The sequence below is a fragment of the Chrysemys picta genome, chromosome 5, assembly GCF_011386835.1.
Source record: "Chrysemys picta bellii isolate R12L10 chromosome 5, ASM1138683v2, whole genome shotgun sequence".
Lineage (NCBI taxonomy): Eukaryota > Metazoa > Chordata > Testudines > Emydidae > Chrysemys > Chrysemys picta.
In genome coordinates, this window is record NC_088795.1 from 144161607 (window position 1) to 144188455 (window position 26849).

The window sequence follows — 26849 nt, forward strand, 5'->3', positions numbered from 1 at the left end:
TCTCGGTTTTCCCGGTCGGGGCGGCAGATAGATGACTCAGTCCCCCTGAGGAGGGAGTCCCCGACCACCACCACCCTCCTCCTCCTCTTGGGAGTGGTGGTCGTGGAACCCCCATCCTTAGGACAGTGCATCTTTTGCCTTCCAATCGGTGGAGTCTCCTTCTGCTCCCTTCCCTCAGATGGGTCATCTAGTCCACTCTCCGCATTAGCACCTGTAGAGAGAACATGGAAACGATTGCTCACCTGTATTTCCATTGCTGGTACATGGACGCTCCTCTTTCTCCTTCTGGAGGTCACATGCTGCCAAACCTCCTCACAATCCTTCTGTCCCTGCTGCGCCTGCTCTGAATCTTCAGAACATTGCGGCCGTAGAAGCATCTCCTGACGTCTGTCCAGGAAATCTTCATTTTCCCTTATGCAACTCAGAGTCGATACTCGTTTCTCCAGCCCTCGAACCTTCTCTTCCAATATGGCGACCAGCTTGCACTGGGTGATACAGGTGATAACTGGAATTGCCCTAATAGGAGTGTGTTTCTATCTGTGTCACCAAAGTAAAAGGACCAGAGTTCAACACCAAACTAAAAAAAACATGGTTATGCTTGGATATAAGGTGGTGTCATATGTACACATACATACTATACATATATGCCCATACACACTACAAATATATATGTCATATCCATATAGTTCATATACATTAATTATTTGGGTGTGCCTCTAAGGCTCAATCATAATACTACATTCCTCAGTCATGGTCCCAGGCCTAACATTCCCAGGCCCACCATAAGGGACTAAAAAATAATTGGATAATAAAATCTGTCTACCAGTCGTACGAGGGAATGTGCCGACTAAACAGACGGATAGGGCATAAGTGTATGGATGGTAAAAGAAGGTAACCGCATAACAGTGTTTAGCCCCCTGGGTTATCCTCAGTCCATGCACTATGCTTTTCCAGGACGATGGGTAAACATCCTCCCCGTAAAAAGACAAAAAGTGGGGGAATGTAGTAAGAGGAGGCCCTGAGATATAAACCTTGGTATCAGAGGCCTGGTATGAGGCCTAAGGCCTGAACTAAAGTAATGGTCAAGACTTTGCTAACATAAAGCAAAGTTAAGCTGTGAGCCAGAGGCAGGCCCTGCTCACAGAAGCTGGCAAGGAAAGGGCTGATGCTGCATAAATATATATTCATCTAGCAAAGTTAAAGTATAAACATGGTACCAAGACAAACCATACCGGAACATTCCACAGATAACTTGGAACAGGCCAACCCATCCCAATGACAGGGGCAAAAGGGTAAAATGATGGATAGAGTTGTTTTGATCGAACCAACATGTACAAGGTGAGAGGCGGCACCTTACTACGTAGAGGGGTTGTACCTTGCTACGTAGAGGGGTTGCACTTTAATACGTCAGGAGTGATGTGTAACTTGTTTAAACCCGTGTATAAAAATGTATCCCTGGGGTGGTGTCTTTGTCCGGCCACGGGGGCAGTGGAAAGTCCCACCACTGAGCCAGGTCCTTGCCAAGAGGCACTTTCTCGTAGTATGCCCGGTAGACTAAGTAATCTACGGGGAACTGCCATTGTGTCCGAGATCGCAATAAACCTAGTCGAAGTGACTTTGCATCTTACTAGACTCTGTGGTTATTGGGGGTTCTCGTCGGGTCTGCTGTGTCAGCTATCTGCGCAGAGCTGGGGCAGCACACAGAGGGAACACACGCACGCAGCCGAGTGATATCAACAGGAGAAAGCAGAAGCACCACACCGGTAGCATCTGACAACACTTAAGCCATCATTTAATTTCAACTTGGTTACTATGTAAAAACAACTGTATTATTGCTGTACTGTTGTCTTATTGCTGTATTGTATTATTGCTGTACAACATTTACAATATGCATAACCTTGCTAAACTGTTTAACCAACACACAGGTAAAAATTAACAAACAAATGGCAGCAAACAACATGAAGGCAAAGAAAAAACAAAGTAGTAAACAAACAAAAAGTTACATAGTAACTACAAATTGGGTAAACAAATTGCCTGTTAGTACCAGTCATAATTTGGGTCAGTGACACTGCATCCTAACTGAGGCACATGTTATTCAAAACAATCTTGTTCAGTGTCTGGGTACCAATACTACATCCTGACACAGCACTATTTGATAAATTGGTTACTGTCCATTCAGTAGGTTATCTGGAAAACAGCATCCATAAGGAACAACTGGATCTATGTCAACTACTGGTGTATCGCAGAGCCACGCATCCAGTGGAACAGAGACGCTAGCCACTTCTATTTCCTGCCCAGTGAAGCTAACCAGAGGGTGACAACTAGCAGTAAGGGTAACCTATAACATGAATGGACAGTACTGGGTAGTAACTAATTACAATATATTTATATATAAAGGCCTCAGTGGTAGTGTCACTACTCCAAATTTCTGTTTTACTTCTCATATACATAGCACTGTGGGACACACCATCACAATCCCTATCCAGTATTTCAAAACACTCAGCCTACTACTACTGATGAGACAGGTGATAACTGGAATTGCCCTAATAGGAGTGTGTTTCTATCTGTGTCACCAAAGTAAAAGGGCCAGAGTACAACACCGGACTGGAAAAACATGGTTATGCTTAGATATAAGGTGGTGTCATATGTACACATACATACTATACATATATGCCCATACACACTACAAATATATATGCCATATCCATATAATTCATATATATTAATAATTTGGGAGTGCCTCTAAGGCTCAATCATAATACTACATTCCTCAGTAGCCACATAACAGTGTTTAGCCCACTGGGTTATCCTCAGTCCATGCATTATGCTTTTCCGGGACGATGGTGTGACGTTATTGACATAAACTGGGACCGTATAGATCATTGTTGCAACCAAGGTCCTGTAGTGGCACCCAAATCTTGTATAAAGGGGGTCAAATGGGGTGTCTAAGACAAGGTTATGGTTTACTGGTTATGATTATGCTGTCTATATGTGTGTATCAGTTTTGTAGTTGAAGTTATGAATATTGGCTCTATACTGTCTGTATGGCGAATATTGGCTCTATACTGTCTGTATGGAAAACTTATGTTATGCTTCTGGGTGACATCCCAGACAAGCTGAGATTATCTCTGCCTAGCCTGCTTGATGGCCCATTAAGGACCATCAGCTATACAATGGACCCATTGAGAGAAGGCAGATAAGCCTTGTAACTCAGCAAAGTATGCAGGGACTGGCCCATGTGACTCCAGACTCCATTTTGCTGTAATTTTCCACAGTAAGAGCAAAGAGGTGTTCTTACACCTGGAAAAGACTATATAAGGCTGATGCCTCATCTCCATCTTGTCTTCAATCCTGCTTCATACCTCTGGAGGAACTTTGCTACAAGCTGAAGCTTTGAACAAAGGACTGAGGACCCATCCCAGCGGGGGATGTATTCCAGAGACTTGATTTGAACCGGCAGTTTATTCCATCGCTGCTGCAAGCCTGAACCAAGAACTTTGCCATTACTGTATGTAATTGATTCCATTTAACCAATCCTAACTCTCATCTCTATTTTTTTCCTTTTATGAATAAACCTTTAGATTTTAGATTCTAAAGGATTGGCAGCAGCGTGATTTGTGGGTAATACCTGATTTGTATATTGACCTGGGTCTGGGGCTTGGTCCTTTGGGATCAGGAGAACCTTTTTTCTTTTACAGGGGTATTGGTTTTCATAACCATTTGTCCCCATAACGAGTGGCACTGGTGGGAGTACTGGGAAACTGGAGTGTCTAAGGAGATTGCTTGTGAGACCTGCGGTTAGCCAGTGGGGTGAGACCGAAGTCCTCCTAGTCTGGCTGGTTTGGTTTGCCTTAGAGGTGGAAAGAACCCCAGCCTTGGGCTGTAACTGCCCTATTTGAGCAATTTGTCCTGAGTTGGCACTCTCAGTTGGGTTCCACCAGAACCGCATTGTCGCAGTGGCGTAGTCGGCAGGATCCACAGAACCAGGTCAATTAAGCTTTGGGTCAGAACCCCACGCTATCCAAATTTGAATTTTGGGATTGAGAATTTTGTTGGTTAAAGAGCTGCTGCAATGGCTGAGCAAAGAGCATATGAGGGACTTGGCAAAAAAGCCCTGGAAAATTTGTGTTCAGAAAAGAGGATAAGCTTTAGAAAGAAAGCTACAAAGGAAGAACTGAGAAATCTGTTAATAGCCAGTGATCAGGGGGCAAGAGCACAGCCCTTACCTGAGGCTGCAGAAGATGCAGAAAAAATTAGGATGCAAAGGGTGACAAGTCAACTGCAATTTGAGCATGAACAGAAGCTAGCAGAGCTTCGATTGCTGGAGAAGCAAAAAATAGCAGAATTAGAGAAAGAAGCCGATCAAAGAAAGAAGGAGGCTGATGAGAGAGAAGAGAGAGCTCGTAAGGGACGTCTAGAGCTGCTCGCTGCTGAGCAGGAGACTCACAGGATGGAACAGGAGACGGCCAGACTTCAGCTCCAAGTACTGGAAGAGCGGAGAAAGTCATCCCCACCTGGTGCTCCACTTCCCCCCCGCCATGAGAAAAACTGGGAAAGGATGTGTCCCATTTACAACGATACTGAGGATATAGAGGAGTTTTTGTCTACCTTTGAACGCCTCTGCAATCTGTACCAGATCCCTGAGGGTCAGCGAATGCCTGTCCTGCTGACCAGACTGACTGGAAAGGCCAGGGAGGTATTCAATGACTTGGGGGAACAAGAAGCCTTAGATTATGAGCTGTTTAAGGATTCTGTGTTAAGGCGGTTCAAGGTTACTCCTGAATCTTACAGAGTTAAGTTTAGAGTGTTTAAAATGTCTAAGGATTGTACTTTTGTAGAATGTGCTCATAAGCTGATGGGTTTTGTTAAAAAGTGGGTTGTGGGAGCCAAGGCGCATGGGAGTTTTGAAAAACTGCTGGATTTAATAACTTTGGAACAGTTCTTAGACATTGTGCCTGACAATGTGAGAGCAGCTGTGTGTGACAGGGACCCTGAGTCAGTCCTACGGGCAGCAGAGATTGTGGATGCCCATACCCAAAACAGGGCTCGAGAAGGGTGTAAAACCCCGGGGAAAAGTAATTACCATTCTCCCCAGTTCAAGAGGAGGGAAGGATTTAAAAATAAACCTGACTCTTCTAAAGGAATTCAAGGGGGCCTGGAGGGTAGGAACTCACATCCCAGGACGGAACAGGTTACATGTTATCACTGTGGTATCCTGGGCCACATGAGACCAGACTGCCCGACACTGAAGGGCAGCCCAAAACCAGCAACCCCAAATGCCACGGCAAATGCTAACCCTGTTGTTGTAAACTCACAGGCAAGCCACACAGAGCCCAGCATTGGTGCCCTGTGTGCAAATGCTGTTTCTGTGGTCTCGGAAGAATTTGACCTTAAAACTCACATTAAAGCTAAATATGGGAGAAATAACGCAGAGTTTATTAGCAGTGCAGAAGTGAATGGAGTAAGGTGTATGGCATGGAGGGACACCGCAGCAGATATTACTCTGGTTAAAGCAAGTCTTGTCAGGAAGGAAGATTATTTGCCAGGTGAAGATGTAACTGTTGTAGCCTTATCTAAGTATTTTGTCAGGGTGCCTTTGGCTAAAATCCACCTGAAATGGAAAGGTTTGGAGGGCACCATGGTTGTGGGAGTAAAAGACATAATCCCTAAGGATATTATGATTGGAAATGATATTAAAGCTATGGTCAGTCAAGTTAATACAAACCAGGCACAAGAGAGGATTGATCCTAAGGTTGTGCCTATGGAGGGTTTCTCCAAAAGTTTGTCCTTGGAAAGTAGCAGTTTGGCTGTGAATGAAGTTTCTGAATGTCTATCTAATGTCTCAGAAGTAAATCTGGAATTAGATCAAGCGAAGGGAGAGGAGAACAAGGAGATTTTGGATGAGCCTAGGCAGTCTTGTGAGCTGATGGCTTTATCTAGTCAGCAGTCTGGGGAGGCAAGGAGAGTGGAAGATGAGTGCCCCTATACCTTATCTGTTTCCTGTGCGAAGAATAGCGACAGTGAAGGAAATGTGCCTGTGTCTGTCAGGGGTATTGACTTGCCTATGGAGGAAGCTACCCCAGTCTCCAAGCAGTTGTCTGTGAACAGCCCGGTGTGCTGGGACAAGGGAAATGAAATCCCAAACTGTATGTCTAGTAAAGGAAAATGCGTCTCCAACTCTTTTTTGTCTGTGGAGCAGACAGAAGGTGCCTTTCGGCCTGTGATGGTTGAGAGTAATTTAGCTGTCTCAGAGTTGGTTCTGGATTCAACTAAAGCCCAGGAAGGGAATGGTCCTAAGTTTGCATCTGCTGGGGAGAATGGCACCGTAACTAGGTTGCATCCAGTTAGTGTCTTAGCAAAATCCCAGAGACCAGAAAATTCTGGTGCTTGTATTTTGCCTGTTGCTCATGTGTGGTTGGAGAAGGGTGTAACAACTCTGTCTGATCAGGGTGATACCCTAGCCAGGGCACAAGGAGAGCGGAAAGGTAATTTGGTTGTGGTACCTACGGACAGTTTAACAACTTGTAGCAAAAAGGAAAAAATTCCTAAGCTAGTGTGTGGCAAAGAGAAGGGAAGTATTTCTAACCTTTTATCTAGGAAGTCTATGGGTTTGCCTGAAAGGGGATTGTGTAGAGATCTGCCTGATGAGCCAAAGGTGATCCTGAATGCAAGTAAAACCCAGACAGAGTCTGTTGTTGCTCAGGAAAGTGTGCCTTTAGAGCAAGCCCTAGGTGAAGAGGGTAAGGGCAGAATTTCTGTGAGGGGTGATTTGCTGCTTAGAAAAGCTCCTGGAGAAAGGAATCCTCATGGTACTCGGTGCAAGCAGTTCCCTGCAACTGAAGGGTGTGAGAGTGATTTAATCAAGGAAGTTTCAGTTCCTAGCAGCCAGAAATTGTCTGTTGTGAATGGATCCACTGACTTTCCTTTTAAAAGATCCAGTGTGGGTAGCTTTGAGAAGGTCTCAGAGGAAGTAAAAGTTGTTAAGGAATTGAGGCAGCCCTATAACCAAGTGGCTGTGTGGGGCCAACTTGTTGGGGAGACAATGGTGCTGGAACAGGAATGTCTCCTTTCTGATTCTTTAAACGAGCAGTTTGTGCTTCAGGGTTTGAGGACAGATTTGGTTACTGATGTGTCAGAGCAGAGCAGTTTTATGGCTGAATGCTTGAGGATGCGGGGGAGAGCAAGCAAACTCTCACCCGCAGACTCTTTGGATTTGTGTGGTATCTCTTTAAGGCAGAGTCCAGCCTTGGAAATTATAGCAGTTAAGGATATGAAAACTGGTGGACTGGCTGTGACGTTATTGACATAAACTGGGACCGTATAGATCGTTGTTGCAACCAAGGTCCTGTAGTGGCACCCAAATCTGGTATAAAGGGGGTCAAATGGGGTGTCTAGGACAAGGTTATGGTTTGCTGGTTATGATTATGCTGTCTATATGTGTGTATCAGTTTTGTGGTCGAAGTTATGAATATTGGCTCTATACTGTCTGTATGGCAAACTTATGCTATGCTTCTGGGTGACATCCCAGACAAGCTGAGATTAGCTCTGCCTAGCCTGCTTGATGGCCCATTAAGGACCATCAGCTATACAATGGACCCATTGAGAGAAGGCAGATACGCCTTGTAACTCAGCAAAGTATGCAGGGACTGGCCCATGTGACTCCAGACTCCATTTTGCTGTAATTTTCCATGGTGAGAACAAAGAGGTATTCTGACACCTGGAAAAGACTATATAAGGCGGATGCCTCATCTCCATCTTGTCTTCAATCCTGCTTCATACCTCTGGAGGAACTTTGCTACAAACTGAAGCTCTGAACAAAGGACTGAGGACCCATCCCAGCGGGGGATGTATTCCAGAGACTTGATTTGAACCTGCAGTTTATTCCATCGCTGCTGCAAGCCTGAACCAAGAACTGTGCCATTACTGTATGTAATTGATTCCATTTAACCAATTCTAACTCTCATCTCTATCTTTTTCCTTTTATAAATAAACCTTTAGATTTTAGATTCTAAAGGATTGGCAACAGCGTGATTTGTGGGAAAGATCTGATTTGTATATTGACCTGGGTCTGGGGCTTGGTCCTTTGGGATCAGGAGAACCTTTTTCTTTTACTGGGGTATTGGTTTTCATAACCATTTGTCCCCGTACGAGTGGCACTGGTGGTTATACTGGGAAACTGGAGTGTCTAAGGAGATTGCTTGAGAGACTTGCGGTTAGCCAGTGGGGTGAGACCGAAGTTCCCTTAGTCTGGCTGGTTTGGTTTGCCTTAGAGGTGGAAAAAACCCCAGCCTTGGGCTGCAACTGCCCTGTTTAAGCAATTTGTCCTGAGTTGGCACTCTCAGTTGGGTTCCGCCAGAACCGCATTGTCACAGTGGCGTAGTCGTGCTTGGATCCACAGAACCAGGTCAATTAAGCTTTGGGTCAGAACCCCACGCTATCCAAATTTGAATTTTGGAATTGAGAGTTTTGTTGGTTAAAGAGCTGCTGCAATGGCTGAGCAAAGAGCATATGAGGGACTTGGCAAAAAAGCCCTGGAAAATTTGTGTTCAGAAAAGAGGATAAGTTTTAGAAAGAAAGCTACAAATCAAGAACTGAGAAATCTGTTAATAGCCAGTGATCAGGGGGCAAGAGCACAGCCCTTACCTGAGGCTGCAGAAGATGCAGAAAAAATTAGGATGCAAAGGGTGACAAGTAAACTGCAATTTGAGCATGAACAGAAGCTAGCAGATCTTCGATTGCTGGAGAAGCAAAAAATAGCAGAATTAGAGAAGGAGGCTGCTGAGAGAGAGAAAGAAGCCGATCAAAGAAAGAAGGAGGCTGATGAGAGAGAAGAGAGAGCGCGTAAGGGGCGTCTAGAGCTGCTCGCTGCTGAGCAGGAGACTCACAGGATGGAACAGGAGACTCACAAGATGGAACAGGAGACGGCCAGACTTCAGCTCCAAGTAATGGAAGAGCGGAGAAAGTCATCCCCACCTGGTACTCCACTTCCCCCCCCGCCATGAGAAAAACTGGGAAAGGATGTGTCCCATTTACAATGATACTGAGGATATAGAGGTGTTTTTGTCTACCTTTGAACGCCTCTGCAATCTGTACCAGATCCCCGAGGGTCAGCGAATGCCTGTCCTGCTGACCAGACTGACTGGAAAAGCCAGGGAGGTATTCAATGACTTGGGGGAACAAGAAGCCTTAGATTATGAGCGGTTTAAGGATTCTGTGTTAAGGCGGTTCAAGGTTACTCCTGAATCTTACAGAGTTAAGTTTAGAGAGTTTAAAATGTCTAAGGATTGTACTTTTGTAGAATGTGCTCATAAGCTGATGGGTTTTGTTAAAAAGTGGGTTATGGGAGCCAAGGCGCATGGGAGTTTTGAAAAACTGCTGGATTTAATAACTTTGGAACAGTTCTTAGATATTGTGCCTGACAATGTGAGAGCAGCTGTGTGTGACAGGGACCCTGAGTCAGTCCTACGGGCAGCAGAGATTGCAGATGCCCATACCCAAAACAGGGCTCGAGAAGGGTGTAAAACCCCGGGGAAAACTGATCACCATTCTCCCCAGTTCAAGAGGAGGGAAGGATTTAAAAATAAACCTGACTCTTCTAAAGGAGTTCAAGGGGGCCCGGAGGGTAGGAACTCACATCCCAGGACAGAACAGGTTACATGCTATCACTGTGGTATCCTGGGCCACATGAGACCAGACTGCCCGACACTGAAGGGCAGCCCAAAACCAGCAACCCCAAATGCCATGGCCAATGCTAACCCTGTTGTTGTAAACTCACAGGCAAGCCACACAGAGCCCAGCATTGGTGCCCTGTGTGCAAATGCTGTTTCTGTGGTCTCGGAAGAATTTGACCTTAAAACTCACATTAAAGCTAAATATGGGGGAAATAATGCAGAGTTTATTAGCAGTGCAGAAGTGAATGGAGTGAGGTGTATGGCATGGAGGGACACCGCAGCAGATATTACTCTGGTTAAAGCAAGTCTTGTCAGGAAGGAAGATTATTTGCCAGGTGAAGGTGTAACTGTTGTAGCCTTATCTAAGTATTTTGTCAGGGTGCCTTTGGCTAAAATCCAACTGAAATGGAAGGGAGTGGAGGGCACCATGGTTGTGGGAGTAAAAGACATAATCCCTAAGGATATTATGATTGGAAATGATATTAAAGCTATGGTCAGTCAAGTTAATACAAACCAGGCACAGGAGAGGATTGATCCTAAGGTTGTGCCTAGGGAGGGTTTCTCCAAAAGTTTGTCTTTGGAAAGTAGCTGTTTGGCTGTGAATGAAGTTTCTGAATGTCTATCTAATGTCTCAGAAGTAAATCTGGAATTAGATCAAGCGAAGGGAGAGGAGAACAAGGAGATTTTGGATGAGCCTAGGCAGTCTTGTGAGCTGATGGCTTTATCTAGTCAGCAGTTTGGGGAGGCAAGGAGAGTGGAAGATGAGTGTCCCTATACCTTACCTGTTTCCTGTGTGGAGAATAGTGACAGTGAAGGAAATGTGCCTGTGTCTGTCAGGGGTATTGACTTGCCTATGGAGGAAGCTACCCCAGTCTCCAAGCAGTTGTCTGTGAACAGCCCGGTGTGCTGGGACAAGGGAAATGAAATCCCAAGCTGTATGTCTAGTAAAGGGAAATGCGTCACCAACTCTTTTTTGTCTGTGGAGCAGACAGAAGGTGCCTTTCGGCCTGTGATGGTTGAGAGTAATTTAGTTGTCTCAGAGTTGGTTCTGGATTCAACTAAAGCCCAGGAAGGGAATGGTCCTAAGTTTGCATCTGCTGGGGAGAATGGCACCGTAACTAGGTTGCATCCAGTTAGTGTCTTAGCAAAATCCCAGAGATCAGAAGATTCTGGTGCTTGTATTTTGCCTGTTGCTCATGTGTGGTTGGAGAAGGGTGTAACAACTCTGTCTGATCAGGGTGATACCCTAGCCAGGGCACAAGGAGAGCAGAGAGGTAATTTGGTTGTGGTACCTACGGACAGTTTAACAACTTGTAGCAAAAAGGAAAAAATTCCTAAGCTTGTGTGTGGCAAAGAGAAGGGAACTATTTCTAACCTTTTATCTAGGAAGTCTATGGGTTCGCCTGAAAGGGGATTGTGTAGAAATCTGCCTGATGGGCCAAAGGTGATCCTGAATGTAAGTAAGACCCGGATAAAGTCTGTTGTTGCTCAGGAAAGTGTTCCTTTAGAGCAAGCCCTAGGTGAAGAGGGTAAGGGCAGAATTTCTGTGAGGGGTGAATTGCTGCTTAGAAAAGCTCCTGGAGAAAGGAATCCTCATGGTACTCGGTGCAAGCAGTTCCCTGCAACTGAAGGGTGTGAGAGTGATTTAATCAAGGAAGTTTCAGTTCCTAGCAGCAAACAATTGTCTGTTGTGAATGGATCCACTGACTTTCCTTTTAAAAGATCCAGTGTGGGTAGCTTTGAGAAGGTCTCAGAGGAAGTAAAAGTTGTTAAGGAATTGAGGCAGCCCTATAACCAAGTGGCTGGGTGGGGCCAACTTGTTGGGGAGACAATGGTGTTGGAACAGGAATGTCTCCTTTCTGATTCTTTAAATGAGCAGTTTGTGCTTCAGGGTTTGAGGACAGATTTGGTTACTGATGTGTCAGAGCAGAGCAGTTTTATGGCTAAATGCTTGAGGATGCGGGGGAGAGCAAGCAAACTCTCACCCGCAGACTCTTTGGATTTGTGTGGTATCTCTTTAAGACAGAGTCCAGCCTTGGAAATGATAGCAGTTACAAATGTGAAAACTGGTGGACTGGCTCTGGTCTGGGGTAGTGCAAATTACTTGTCTGGCTGGGAGGGGAAGGACTTGCTAATAGCTGTTAGCACAGAGGGCCCACCCCATCAGCCAGTGAATTCTGTTAAGCAAGAGAAATCAGGGTTTGATCCTGCAGGACAAGGAGGAAAGAGAAAACTGAATTTTGCAAAGGGAAGCCACAGGTTAACCCTAAAATGCCCAAACTCCGATGGTATTGAGCCAAAGGTGTGGCATGTCAAAAACGATTGTAGATGGACACTTGCAATAAACTTGTTGTTATTGCTAAATTTTGTAATGAATGTGTTGCTATTGCCACAAACTGTAAAAATGTACAATGTGCCTAATCTTTTGGAGGATCCCTTGAATGTGTTAAAAGGAATACATGAAAACACACGTTATGTTAAAAGGCCTTGCTATATTGATGTTTCACAGTTGATGCCTGTAAACAATATGGGAACTTTTCACAGGGGAAAAGACATTCCAGACCTAATGTGCTGTATGAAAAGGAAGACTGAGGCACACTACCATATTGCTTTCATGGCTAAATGCCAAGATTCCTGTACTATGAAGAACATTAATATCTGCATTTATTTGATGTTAATTGGGTTCCGAACATTTGCCCGAGCTTGTGTGGATAAAGTAACGGTTTCCTTTAGCTCTTGGAAAGATCACATGAGACATACAGGGACGATGCTGCCAGAGCAGATCCAATCCACTATTGTTCTAACTAAGTTTTACCTTGGGTTTGTAAAGAGGTTCAATCATGCGGTTGAACATAATTTTGATAAACCGTTTCTGTTATACACTGGTATGGCTTCTAACCCAATACTAGCTGTAGTGAGACAGAACCCAGGATGGGGAGCTCTTGGGATGCAGTCAGTGATGTTTGTGTCATCCCTTCCTGCATCAATTTTGCGTTGGGGGTGTGACGTTATTGACATAAACTGGGACCGTATAGATCGTTGTTGCAACCAAGGTCCTGTAGTGGCACCCAAATCTGGTATAAAGGGGGTCAAATGGGGTGTCTAGGACAAGGTTATGGTTTGCTGGTTATGATTATGCTGTCTATATGTGTGTATCAGTTTTGTGGTCGAAGTTATGAATATTGGCTCTATACTGTCTGTATGGCAAACTTATGCTATGCTTCTGGGTGACATCCCAGACAAGCTGAGATTAGCTCTGCCTAGCCTGCTTGATGGCCCATTAAGGACCATCAGCTATACAATGGACCCATTGAGAGAAGGCAGATACGCCTTGTAACTCAGCAAAGTATGCAGGGACTGGCCCATGTGACTCCAGACTCCATTTTGCTGTAATTTTCCATGGTGAGAACAAAGAGGTATTCTGACACCTGGAAAAGACTATATAAGGCGGATGCCTCATCTCCATCTTGTCTTCAATCCTGCTTCATACCTCTGGAGGAACTTTGCTACAAACTGAAGCTCTGAACAAAGGACTGAGGACCCATCCCAGCGGGGGATGTATTCCAGAGACTTGATTTGAACCTGCAGTTTATTCCATCGCTGCTGCAAGCCTGAACCAAGAACTGTGCCATTACTGTATGTAATTGATTCCATTTAACCAATTCTAACTCTCATCTCTATCTTTTTCCTTTTATAAATAAACCTTTAGATTTTAGATTCTAAAGGATTGGCAACAGCGTGATTTGTGGGAAAGATCTGATTTGTATATTGACCTGGGTCTGGGGCTTGGTCCTTTGGGATCAGGAGAACCTTTTTTCTTTTACTGGGGTATTGGTTTTCATAACCATTTGTCCCCATAACGAGTGGCACTGGTGGGAGTACTGGGAAACTGGAGTGTCTAAGGAGATTGCTTGTGAGATTTGCGGTTAGCCAGTGGGGTGAGACCGAAGTCCTCCTAGTCTGGCTGGTTTGGTTTGCCTTAGAGGTGGAAAGAACCCCAGCCTTGGGCTGTAACTGCCCTATTTGAGCAATTTGTCCTGAGTTGGCACTCTCAGTTGGGTTCCGCCAGAACCGCATTGTCACAGATGGGTAAACATCCTCCCCATAAAAAGACAAAAAGTGGGGGAATGTAGTAAGAGGAGGCCCTGAGATATAAACCTTGGTATCAGAGGCCTGGTGTGAGGCCTAAGGCCTGAATAAAGTAATGGTCAAGACTTTGCTAACATAAAGCAAAGTTAAGCTGTGAGCCAGAGGCAGGCCCTGCTCACAGAAGCTGGCAAGGAAAGCGCTGATGCTGCAAAAAGAGACATACCTAAAAGGTACTGAACACTAGATACCAGAACACTCCAATACTTGTACATTCCACACTCAAGGAACAAGCCGACCCATCCCAATGACAGGGGCAAAGGGTAAAATGATGGATAGAGTTGTTTTGATCGAACCAACATGACAAGGTGAGAGGCGGCACCTTACTACGTAGAGGGGTTGTACCTTGCTACGTAGAGGGGTTGCACCTCAATACGTCAGGAGTGATGTGTAACTTGTTTAAACCCGTGTATAAAAATGCATCCCTGTGGTGGTGACTTTGTCCGGCCACGGGGGCAGTGGAAAGTCCCGCCACTGAGCCGGGTCCTTGCCAAGAGGCACTTTCTCGTAGTATGCCCGGTAGACTAAGTAATCTACGGGGAACTGCCATTGTGTCCGAGATCGCAATAAACCTAGTCGACGTGACTTTGCATCTTACTAGACTCTGTGGTTATTGGGGGTTCTCGTCGGGTTTGCTGTGTCAGCTATCTGCGCAGAGCTGGGGCAGCACACAGAGGGAACACACGCACGCAGCCGAGTGATATCAACAGGAGAAAGCAGAAGCACCACACCGGTAGCATCTGACAACAAAAGGGAGCACTCTGAAACTGGTGAGGAAATTATCTGTATTCAGTTTGATTAGACATAGATTTAGGGTTACCATATCTAACAAATAATAAAAGAGGACCCTCCACGGGCCCTGGCCCCGCCCATTTCTCCACCCCAGCCCCGCCCCAACTCCGCCCCTTCCCCACCCTAACTCCGACTCCTCTTCCCTCCCACTCCCAGCCAAGCGGAAAGGGCTGCCCGAGCGCTACCGGCTTCATGGTTTGCCGGGCAGCCCCCAGACCCTGCTCCCCCGGCCGGCGCTTCCCCAGCGCAGCTGAAGCCCGGGAGGGGAAGCACCCAGCCAGGGGCGCAGGGTCTGGAGGCTGCCCGGCAAACCGTGAAGCCGGTAGCGCTTGGGCTTTGGGCAGCCCCCTTGCCTCCGGACCCTGCACCACCGGAGCCCGGGAGGGGAAGTGCCAGGCCGGCGGCTGGTGTCCGGAGGCAAGGGGGCTGCCTGAAGCCCATAGTACTCGGGGCAGATCGGCTCTTAAACAGAGCCGAAGAGTCAGGGGAGGAGCAGAGCCGCCGCGGGAACGGAAGTGCCCGGCCGACATTTTCCCAGACATGTTCGGCTTTTTGGCAATTCCCCCCGGACGGGGGTTTGAGTGCTGAAAAGCCGGACATGTCCGGGAAAAAGAGGACGTATGGTAACCCTAATAGATTTGCGTATTTTATTTTATTTTGCTTGGTGACTTACTTTGTTCTGTCTGTTACTACTTTGAACCACTTAAATCCTACTGTCTGTATTTAATAAAATCACTTTTTTTTTAGTAATTTACTCAGAGTATGTATTAATACCCGGGGGAGCAAACAGCTGTGCATATCTCTCTATCAGTGTCATAGAGGGCGAACAATTTCTGGGTTTGCCCTGCATAAGCTTTATACAGGGTAAAACGGATTTATCTGGGTTTAGACCCCACTGGGAGTTGGGCATCTGAGTGCTAAAGACAAGCACACTTCTGTGAGCTGTTTTCAGGTAAACCTGCAGCTTTGGGACAGGAGATTCAGACCCTGGGTCTGTGTTGGAGCAGACGGGAGTGTCTGGCTCAGCAAGACAGGGTGCTGGAGTCCTGAGCTGGCAGGGAAAACAGGAGCAGGGGTAGTCTTTGCACATCGGGTGGCAGCTCCCAAGGGGGTTTCTGTGATCCAACCTGTCACAGGCTCATCCAAACTTTTCTTATTCGCCTCTCCCTTCACTTGATCTAATTTCAGATTTGCTTCTGAGACATTAGACAGACATTCAGAAACTTCATTCAGAGCCAAATAGCTCTCTTGCATAGACAAACATTTGGAGACGCCCTCCCCAGGCAAATCATTGCCCATAACAGACACAGGCTTAAGCTCATTCCTTTCCTGTGATTGGCTACCTGGACTGAACAGAGCTTTAACATCTTCCCCAATCAAAAGATCCTTAGGCAATAACTTCTTACCCCAGCTATAACTTCACGCTTCGTACCATGGTGGATTCTGGCTAAAGACACGCGTACAGTAAACTCATAGAGGAACATCAACATTCACACTCTTATTTGGTAAGTGATCTTCCTCTTTGACAAGATCTGCTTTAACTAGAGTGATGTTAGAAGCCATCATTTGCCCTAAACAGCTTTTACCATTGACTTTTACACTCTCTATGATTTTTTCATTAACACTCCCATACAGAGCACTGGCCCAATGTATGGGGTCACCTTCTACTGAACTCACAGTAACGGCATTTACATAAAAGGTGGCAGCGCTGGGGTACATTTCGTTACACCCAGACAACTGCTCAGCGTTATACAACATACCAACATTGTTATCAACTGGACTTTCAGGAGGATACACTTTCTGCTGTTCTTCCCTTGCTTTTTGGACGTGGAGCTGAAGTCAGACCGTGTCCTGTTGCATTTGGGGAGCTTTCTCCTCAGCAGCCAGCAGCTCCAGACGCCCCTTACGAGCTCTCTCTTCTCTCTCATCTGCCTCCCTCTTTCTTTGATCAGCTTCTCTTTCTAATTCTGCTATGTTTTGCTTTTCCAGCCATCGAAGATCTGCGAGCTTCTGTTCATGCTCAAGTTGCAGTTTATTTGCTGCCATTTGCATTCAAACTTTTTCTGCAGCTTCTGTAGCCTCAGGTAAGGGCTGTGCTCCTGCCTCCGGATCACTGGCCATTAACAGATCTCTCAGTTCTTCATTTGTAGCTTTCTTTCTAAAGCTGATCCCCTTTTCTGAACACAAACCTTCCAGGGCTTTTTTATCAAGACTTTCATATGCTCTTTGCTCACCCATTGCAACTGCTCTTTAACCCACCAAACTCTCAATCCCAACATTCAAATTTGGATAGCGCGGGGTTCTGACCCAGAGCTTCATTGACCTGGTTCTGTGCATTCTGCTGATACGGCACTGTGACGGCGCTGCCCGTGGGACCCAGCTGAGGTCACTCAATCAGGGTGAACTGCAAACAGAACGGGGCAGACAAACCCCAAACGCTGGTGGATCTTCCAATACTTAGATTTACCAAAGAGCACAAAACAGGTCCTGTAGTACCTCACTGGTGACTCAGAAGTCCAACCAACGCAGTTCCCTTAAAGTGCCCAGGCTCAGGCCTCCATCCAGACACACACATCAGATATGATGATGATTACGGAAAATCTGATCTCATCATATAAAAGAAAAGGTTCTTCCAATCCCAAAGGATATAACTGGACACACCCAGGTCCAATTATAACTTAGATCTTACCCAAAATACACGCTAATAGCCAATTCTTATTAATTAAGCTAAAATTTATTAAAAAAGAAAAGAGAGAGAGTGCTGGTTAAAAGATCAATATACAGACAGACTTGAATTCAATTTTTGAGGTTCAGATGCGTAGCAGAGATGAGCCTGTAGTTGCCAAAAGTCCTTTTAGAAATAGTCCATAGGTTATAGTCCAATGTCCATATTCAGGGTGACTCCAGTCAGTGACTGGGGACCTCAGTCCTTATGGCTGAAGCTTCCCCCTCTTGAAACCCAAAGCAGATCTGAGATGCAGCAGGATCGTGTCCCAGGGTTTTTATACATTTCCAGCAGCCTTTTGGCCTGAGAAAATAATAGGCTTAACTCTCTTTCCAAACTTCCTGGCAATTAGCACAGGGTAATTTATCCATTAAACAGTTCAGATCCAGGTTACCATAACCTTCAAAGAGACATAGAGACAATAATACTGTTTCCCTCAAGTGTTCCTTCCTAAATGTTAATATTCCTTTTTTGATCTTTGAATCAAAGCTATAGCAATAGACAAGACTTGTTTGCTTACATCACAAGCCCTGAGCAAACACCTCCCCTTCTACCTCTAACAATACAGGCTGCATTTCAAAGCTCTATTCATTTACAGATCTTCTTAACAAGTCTCTAAACTCCGGCCATGGGTCAGGTCAGTTTAATTAACTCTTTCTGGCCCTGTCATCTTTCAATGACATATTATATTACACTTATAACATCACCCCCCCGTCTCCTGGAGACACCGCCCTGCTCCCAGTCTCAGCTCGGGGGTGGGGCAGGGCACGGACAGGGCTAAGGGGAGCACGAGGTAAAAACTTTGGGGACAGTTTCACTGGCTTTCAGCCCCCCACTATAAAATGTCCCTGCCCCACAGACAGCGCTGGCGCAGCCCGGAGCATCTCCGCAGTACCCGCAGCGTCAGGGATGTCTCTCCGGCGCAGAGCTGGTACCGGAGCTTCGCATGAACTGGCCTTCAGCGAGCTCATGGGGGATGCCAATAACCCGGGGGAGGTTCCATTGTTCTTTGCATTTGCTGAGTGCCCATCCCCCGTATCTGGGCAAGAGGAACTGGGGGGGGGGGAAGGGCTGTGACTCGAGTTTGCTCATGTCCCCCACCCCCACCTCAGTTCCACCTGCAACCGACACTATTCGTTGAGTGTGTGACCCCCGCAGACCCTGGTCACCCCATTGTCCTGCACACACGCAGCCAGACAGGCTCTGCCCCCAGCAGCTCCCAGTCCACAGAGAAGCCCCAGGCAAAGGGCTGAGGGGAAACACGCCCAGGGAGGGGAAGGGACTGAGCCGACATCCCGCAGCAGGTCAGGGGCAGAGCTGGGGTAGCCCCGGTCTCCTGCATGCTAGCCCACTGCCCCAGCCACTAGCCCACACAGCCTGGCTTCTGGCTGTTAGCTGCTGCGTGAAGTGGCCGAGGCCTGACCCCCAGGGAATGTGCCTCGGCCGCTGGCGGGGGGGTCGTGCTGTGATCCCCTTACAGAGATGGGGACTCCCAGCCACAGAGCAGCTCGTTTGGTGCCATGCAAAGGCGACGAGACGCAGCTGTAATCTGCTTCCACGCCCAGGAACCAGCTTGAGCTTCCGCCAGCAAGGAGGGAAGCAGATAGAGGGGGGGGCTCTGGAGTGCGTGGGGGGGGGAGCAGCTTATTGCTGGAGTGCGGCTGTCGGGGGAAAGCTGAACTGTTGCAAAGACCCCGTCCTGTCCCCCCAGGCAGAGCTGCCTGCGTCAGGCTCTCTCTAAAGCCTGCTTTCCCTTTAAGCAGCCTGGGCCCTGCCAGCTGGCTGGATTCCCGGGGAGGGCGGCAACATCTCGGCTCTGGGCAGCTAGCCCCTGGGGGGCCCTGTGCCATGGTGCTAAGGGGCTGCTCGGGAGAGGAACAGGCTTTGCTCCTGGCTGCAGCTGGGAGCGTTTCCTTTTCGGCTGCAAAAGGAGGAACTGAAACCGCTTCCAAGGCCCTGAGCTGGCCAGCCCGCAGTGCCCATGCAGGGGCCGTGGAGGTGGGGGCTGTTCCTGGGGACTGGCTGGCCAAGCCGCGGCTACACTGAGCTTTGGAGCCCAGGGTGTTCTGAGAGCAGGGGAGAGAACCCAGGCGTCCTGCCCAGCCAGGCAGCAGAACAGGAGTGAGCGGGCGAGCACTGACTGCTGCGCTCCCTCTCCAGAGCTTCCCGTGGTGCCTGGGTGTGTAAGGGCCAGGCCGAACCGAGGGGATCCGGCGCACGTCAGGGCCTCCCCTGTGCCGGGCATGGAGCATTTCCCCGAGGGCAGCCATCGCTCACCATGCCCCAGAGCAGGCAAGCTTCTGAGCAGCACGAGGGGCCTGTGGTTAGAGCCCATGGCTGGGAATCAGGCCGTCCGGGGTCTCCCCAGGGAAGTGTTAGTGTGCAAGGCCAGGTGTGCAAAGGGAGGCACTGAGCAGCCTGCCCCCGTCACCAGCAGTGCCCGGCTCCCGGGTCAGTGCCCAACTCACCACCCGGCAGCTGCCTGGGATGGCTGCTGGCCTCCTGCGGGGGCTGGGTTCGGCTCACGTACGCCCACGACAAGGCCGGGGAGAATTTCCCGAATGTTTTTCTGTTCGTTGTGATCACTGGCTGGGGGAGACAAATCCAACTGCCCGATGAACGCTCCGGGGGCCTGGCGACGTGGCTGTGCAGGGGGATTATGGCCGTTCGTGCCTTAAAACAATCCCCAAGCTGTGTGCCTGCCATGGTGCACGGAGCTGGACGCACTGAGGGCTGTTGGCCAATGCCCAGGGAGGACGGGAGGCCCCGGCTGTGTAGCTGGCAGTGACAGGCAGGGTAAGCGAGTCTGGGCCGTCCCGGGCAGCATGGGCCATTGTGCCTTGTTCTATGTCCCAAGCGCCGGGGCTCCCACCCCTTCCGTCCCACCCCTTCGTTCCTCTCTATCCAGCTGACACCTGCCCCGTCTGGGGTCTCCCAACCCCTCCTGCTGCCCAGGGTTCCCCTCCCATCCCAGGGCTGGGCCCCCTGCCCTGCTCCTTGCTGGGGAAGGCGAAAGAGCAGAGGAGGAATAGGGAATCCAGGAAGTGCCCCATGGAGTCGAGGAGCTTCCTGGGGGCTTGGTCCCAGCCAATGGTTATTGTCTTTTGTTCCCAGCAGTGTGGGGCAAGGGCCCCGGATGCAGAGCGGCTGTCTTCTCCCGCTGGGTAGGTACCGCGCTGGGCAAGGGGACGAGGGTGACGGGATCACTGCAGTACGAGCTGCTCTGGGTGTGGATCTGGGGGAGGGGGAGAGGCTGATTCACAGACACCTGCCGTCCCCTTCCAGATGGGATCGCAGCCCGTTAGTCTGGGGAGCTGCTGAGAGCGTGGGGCATGGAACCTCCATAGCCAGCCTGTCGCCAGCTAGGGCTGGCGTTTAAAGGGGCAGCGTCCGCCTAGTGAAGCCCCCTGTCCTGCCCCCCCAGCCCCTCTACCCTGAGCCCCTGGGAGAGATGGTCCCCCCCCGTCCCCGACCCGTTCCTGGTGCTCCTCTCGCAGGGCAGGGCTGATGGGTGGGTGCTGAGGTAGCTGGGAGTGGGGGTGATGAGATGGCAGGGCGGTGGGTGGAGGCGTGGCAGGTGTTTGCCAGGAGTCAGTGAGGGTGGGGGGAGCCCAGTGCAGCGAGAAGCCAGGGGCACTGCGGGAAGTGGCCGGTGGATCAGGAATGTCCCAACCCGCTCCCCTGGTTTAAACTCTTTCTGCGCTAGGGTGCCTGGGCTGAGCGGAACCATGGCCCCGTACCGCATCCGGCAGTACGAGGACGGTGACTACGAGGCCGTGCGCACCATGTTCGGCCATGGGGTTATGGAGCACGCTCCTGCTGCATTCATCTACATGCTGAAGTGTCCCCAGGCCCAGCTGCACTTCCTGGGCCTGTTCCTGGCGGTGCTCGCGGCCTCCGGGTCCCTCCTGGTCTCCCTCCTGGCTCTCCTGCTGGCTCTCACCGGTGGCTGGTTTTGCAGCCGGTCTCTCTGGACCGATTACGTCCAGCAGTCTCTTCGCAACGACCTACTGGACATCCGGAGAACTTACCTGGAGGCAGCAGACTCTTGTCTCTGGGTGGCAGAGGCTGAGGGGGTGGTGGTGGGCATGGTGGGGGCCGTCCTGCCGGACGACCCCTCGGAAAAGGGGTGCGCCCTGGAACTGAAGCGTATGTCTGTGGGGAGGGAGCACCGGGGCCGGGGCATAGGCAGGGCGCTCTGCAGGACGGTCATCCGCTTCGCCCAGGAACGCGGGTACAGTGCGGTCGTGCTGAACACTTCCATGGTTCAGTACTCGGCCCAACAGCTGTACGAGAGCATGGGCTTCCGGAGGGTCTCGCAGAGGTCCCCATCGCTCCTCGAGAGCTTCCTGCAGTTCTCCATCTTCTATTACCGATACGAGATTCCAGGGTCTCGCTGAAGGCTCAGGGGGGGCGATTCTTCGCCTGCCTGCTCAGCCGCTGGGAGCTTTGCCTGGCTTGTTAATTAACTCCCAGCAAGTTGCTACTTTTTTACCTTTGGGGTTAAAAAATAAACTGAGCTTGGAGGAAAAGTCTCATGTGCGTGACACTGTTCTTGTGCTGGCTTGGGATTATTGTTACCCTACGGGTTCCCCCTTCCGCACAGCCACCTGGGTCCCCTGGATCTGAACTTCACTCCTGGAGCTGAGCCGGCCGGGATCAGACTCACCCCCATTGCTCAGTGGTTCCTAGTTGACCCCTGACCCCTAAAGAACCAGGTGACTCTGGCAAGGAAACCTCAGTGAAGGTTCATTTGAATTTTCACCCACTCTTCTTTGACAGGTTCGTGTCTCATTCCTGTCACCCACAGAAATGTCCAATCCTTGGATCTTGCCAATTTCTTCACCCCCCACAACATCCAGTAGCAGTGAGTTCCACAGGCTGGCTATGTATTGTGTGGAAAAGGCAATTCCTTTGCCAGGTTTACAATGTCCCACTTTCCCATTCATTGGTCCCCTTGTTGGTGTATCCTGAGACAAGGAGAACAGAAATGCTGGATCTTCGTTCTGTAGCCCATTCGTTCTTTTCATAGAATCATAGAATATCAGGGTTGGAAGGGACCTCAGGAGGTATCTAGTCCAACCCCCTGCTCAAAGCAGGACCAATTCCCAACTAAATCATCCCAGCCAGGGCTTTGTCAAGCCGGGCCTAAAAAACCTCCAAGGAAGGAGATTCCACCACCTCCCTAGGGAACCCATTCCAGTGCTTCACCACCCTCCTAGTGAAATAGTGTTTCCTAATATCCAATCTAGCCCTCCCCCACTGCAACTTGAGACCATTGCTCCTTGTTCTGTCATCTGCCACCTCTGAGAACAGCCGAGCTCCATACTCTTTGGAATCCCCCTTCCGGTCATTGAAAGCAGCTATCAAATCCCCCCCTCATTCTTCTCTTCTGCAGACTAAACAATCCCAGTTCCCTCAGCCTCTCCTCATAAGTCATGTGCTCCAGACCCCTAATCATTTTTGTTGACCTCTGCTAGACTCTTTCCAATTTTTCCACATCCTTCTTGTAGTGTGGGGCCCAAAACTGGACACAGTACTCCAGATGAGGCCTCACCAATGTCGAATAAAGGGGAACGATCACGTTCCTCGATCTGCTGGCAATGCCCCTACTTATACAGCCCAAAATGCCGTTAGCCTTCTTGGCAACAAGAGCACACTGTTGACTCATATCCAGCTTCTCATCCACTGTGACCCCTAGGTCCTTTTCTGCAGAACTGCTACCTAGCCATTCGGTCCCTAGTCTGTAGCAGTGCATGGGATTCTTCTGTCCTAAGTGCAGGACTCTGCACTTGTCCTTGTTGAATCTCATCAGATTTCTATTGGCCCAGTCCTCTAATCAGGGCCGGCTCTAGCTTTTTTGCTGTCCCAAGCAGCAAAAAACAGCGCCACCCCCCAGACCCCCCACCGAGCGCCGGGCCGCGCCGCCCCCCTGCCGAGCGCCACCGGAACCCCTCCCCCCAGAGCGCCGCCCCCCGAGCCGCCCCCCCCGCCGAGCGCCGCGCGCCGGAGCCCACCCCCCCCCCCGCGCCGAGCGCCGCCGGGCCCCCCCCAAGCGCCGAGCCCCGCGACGCCCCCTGCCGCTGGAGCCCGCCCCAGCCCCCTTCCAAGCGCCACCGGAACCCCCCTCCAGCGCCGTGCCTTCGCCGCACCCCCACACACACACAGTGCTGAGCCCTGCGCAACCGGAGCCTGCCCCCCCAGTGCCGCGCCGCGCCGCCGGAGCGCCCCCCACCCCCCGCAGAATGCTGCGCCGCGCTCCCCCCCGCCGCCCCTTACCAGGTGCCGCCCCAAGCATGTGCTTGGGTGCCTGGTGCCTAGAGCCGGCCCTGCCTCTAATTTGTCTAGGTCCCTCTGTATCCGATCCCTACTGTGGGGAAATAGAGCAGGGGGGCCTTCTTTTTAATAGCCAGAGCTGTGAATCTAAAGGCCCCAAAATAAACCCTCCAACAGAGATCTGTTATGCTAACTACCCTTACACAAAGCAGTACAGGCCAGGGCCCAGGCCAGGGCCTCAACTAGACTAGACTGCACAATTCCCAGCCAAACTCGGTCAAGCGTCATGACCAGGGGGGGGGGGGGGGGGCAAGGAGGGAAAGAATAGAAGAAAAGCCCCAGCAGCAGCACTAATGAAATAGAATAACCACTTGTGTGAAGCAATAGGTAACTTTAGCTAAATGCAATTTCTTGACTCATGCAGCTTCTCCTTTGGGTGATCTGTGACCCACTCCGTGATTCCAGCTATCTGCAAAATGACCAATCATAGACACTGTAGGCGTCCCCTAGAAACCCCTCCTCTAATCTTTAACCAAAAGACCCCGGAAAATAACATGTGTCTTGAGTAATGTACCCAAACTGGTGCCAAGTACCACCCCTGGGGAAAACCACCAAGCGCCCCTCTACCCAAATAAATACCCACTTCTCGGAAATTAATGAGGAAGGTACCGGGGGGGGGAAGGGGAAGCGGGGACTGACCCCAACCCTAATTTCTTAACTCTTGGTTTAAGGGAGGGACTGACCCCAACCCTAATTTCTTAACTTGTGGTTTGGGGGGGGAGGGGGGCTGACCCCAACCCCAGCTTCTTAACTCATGACGTATTGTTTGTACTTTGCTTGCGGTTTAATGAAATAAAAACCCGCCTGCGAGCGGCCCTCGGGGTCTCAGTCTTCGGACTGCACCCCAGTGCATGGTATGTATGTCAATAAACTGGCCTCAGGCTTGAGTCTTTGAACTAAAATCATTGCGTGGGTGTCTTTGACCCTCCAGTGTATCTACCACGCCTCCCAGTTTAGTGTCATCTGCAAACTTGCTGAGAGTGCAGTCCACACCATCCTCCAGATCATTAATAAAGATATTAAACAAAACTGGCCCCAGGACCGACCCTTGGGGCACTCCGCTTGAAACCGGCTGCCAACTAGACATGGAGCCATTGATCACTACCCGTTGAGCCCGACGATCTAGCCAGCTTTCTATCCACCTTACAGTCCATTCTTTCCAGCCCATACTTCTTTAACTTGGCGGCAAGAATACTGTGGGAGACCGTATCAAAAGCTTTGCTAAAGTCAAGGAATAACACATTCACTGCTTTCCCCTCATCCACAGAGCCAGTTATCTCATCATAGAAGGCAATTAGGTTAGTCAGGCACGACTTCCCCTTGGTGAATCCATGCTGACGGTTCCTGATCACTTTCCTCTCCTCTAAGTGTTTCATAATTGATTCCTTGAGGACCTGCTCCATGATTTTTCCAGGGACTGAGGTGAGGTTGACTGGCCTGTAGTTCCCCGGATCCTCCTTCTTCCCTTTTTTAAAGATGGGCACTACATTAGCCTTTTTACAGTCATCCGGGACCTCCCCCGATCGCCATGAGTTTTCAAAGATGATGGCCAATGGCTCCGCAATCACATCCGCCAACTCCTTTAGCACCCTCGGATGCAGCGCATCCGGCCCCATGGACTTGTGCACGTCCAGTTTTTCTAAATAAGTTTTTATTCACGTTGCGCATGTCACCTTAGAAAGGAGACGGATAAGAGTGAACAAGCCCAGGCTCGTTGATCTCTTCATGGGAGAGTTTTTTCCAGGCCCTTGTTGGTCCCCGTTGCCCTCCTCTGAACCCGCTAGTTCTGCAATGTCCTTTCGGAGACGGACCCTATCCAGATCGACCTCTCTTTGCTGCCCCGGGTGGGCCGGGCACGTGGCAGCCCTGGGTGCACATGCTCACTTGCTCTTGCTCCTCACAGCCCAGAGTCCTCGGCACCTCCCCGACAGCCCCGCTCGCTCACCCGTGTCCAGGCAGTGCGAGGTGTCCCGATTGCAGCAGCAGCCGTGGCAGGAGACGAGTGAGGGTGCAAACGCCCCACTTGGCCGGAGCACACAGCTCTGCCTGGGGGTTCGTGTCCTCGGCCCTAAGGGCACAGCTGGGTGGCTGGTTCCCAGGGCAGTCGACGGAGACGTGCTCGCTCTGATTTGAGCTGGCGGGCTAAAAGTAGCCGTGTGGCTGCAGTAGCTCAGGCTAGCCGGCTGGGCACGTACCCAGGGGAGGGCAGCTGAGACTGGACGTGGGCGGCTAGCCGGAGCTACGGGTCTCCCAGAGCGGCATGACCCCAATGGCCTGGTGTGCCAGTGCCATGCAGCACCCCAGAGCCCCGGCCCCACACCACACAGGGGCTGGGAGGTGCCAATCCGTTGGGGTCCTTGGCTGGGTGGTGCCGCCCAGGGGGAAAGCCCTGCACTGTTGTCACCAGCCAGCAGCCGGGATTCTGCGGCATCAGCTGCTCCCCAGCCATTCCCAGGGCAGGGACTCCTGCAGCCGCTGAGCCAGGCCCCAGGGGCTGGTGGAGAGCAGACCCCGCAGCGGGAGGAATGCCTGGTTTTAATCCTGCCCAGCCCAAGGCTGGGTGGTGCAGTGCTTAGGGCACTGGCTTCGTCCTGGGGTGACGCCGGTGCTATGCCCTGCTCCGCCACAGCCTGCCTGGGTGCCCTTGGGCCAGTCACTTAGCCGCTCTGTGCTTCAGTCCCTGACTGTGGTGGGGCAAGCAGCCCTGCCTTACCTACGGCGGGGTGTGAGAACAGAGCTTGTTTTAGTAAAGGGAAATCATGCCTCACCAATCTACTAGAATTTTTTGAGTGGGTCAACATGTGGACAAGGGGGATCCAGTGGATATTGTGTACTTAGATTTTCAGAAGGCCTTTGACAAAGTCCCTCATCAAAGACTCTTACGCAAAGTAACCTGCACCAGGATTAGAGGGAAGGTCCTCTCATGGATTGGTAACTGGATAAAAGATAGGAAACAAAGGGTAGGAATAAATGGTCAGTTTTCAGAGTGGAGAGAGGTAAATGGTGGTGTCCCCCAGGGGTCTGTCCTGGGACCAGTCCTATGCAACATATTCATAAATAATCTGGAAAAGGGGGTAAACAGTGAGGTGGCAAAATTTGCAGTTGATACAAAATTACTGAAGATAGTTAAGTCCCAGGCAGACTGCAAAGAGCTACAAAAGGATCTCTCCAAACTGGGT

At 49.9% G+C, this 26849-nt stretch overlaps 1 protein-coding gene across 5 annotated transcripts; it reads left to right on the forward strand.

Moving 5' to 3' along the window:
* Window positions 1–7688: 7688 nt before the first annotated feature.
* LOC101935906 (putative N-acetyltransferase 8B) lies at window positions 7689–24856 on the forward strand. 5 transcript variants are annotated; one of them, XM_065598431.1, is made up of 5 exons: window positions 7689–14587; window positions 15798–16114; window positions 16599–16693; window positions 20449–20498; window positions 21041–24856. In XM_065598431.1, the coding sequence occupies exon 5, from the start codon at window positions 21063–21065 to the stop codon at window positions 21732–21734; it is 672 nt and encodes a 223-aa protein (XP_065454503.1). In that variant the 5' UTR covers window positions 7689–14587; window positions 15798–16114; window positions 16599–16693; window positions 20449–20498; window positions 21041–21062; the 3' UTR covers window positions 21735–24856. The 5 variants fall into 5 exon arrangements, with proteins under 5 accessions (XP_065454503.1, XP_065454504.1, XP_065454505.1 ...); XM_065598432.1 differs by having other exon boundaries at window positions 20452–20498; XM_065598433.1 differs by lacking the exon at window positions 16599–16693.
* The last annotated feature ends 1993 nt before the right edge of the window (window positions 24857–26849 follow it).

Excerpts from the sequence above, each read along its gene's own strand:
- LOC101935906 (XM_065598429.1), top strand. The coding sequence starts at position 19,183 with ATGGTGCTAAGGGGCTGCTCGGGAGAGGAACAGGCTTTGCTCCTGGCT. Across the intron at positions 19,333-20,448 it reads CCCATGCAGGGGCCGTGGAG|CAGTGTGGGGCAAGGGCCCC; the intron begins GTGGGGGCTGTT and ends TTTTGTTCCCAG. Across the intron at positions 20,499-21,040 it reads CGGCTGTCTTCTCCCGCTGG|GGTGCCTGGGCTGAGCGGAA; the intron begins GTAGGTACCGCG and ends TTTCTGCGCTAG.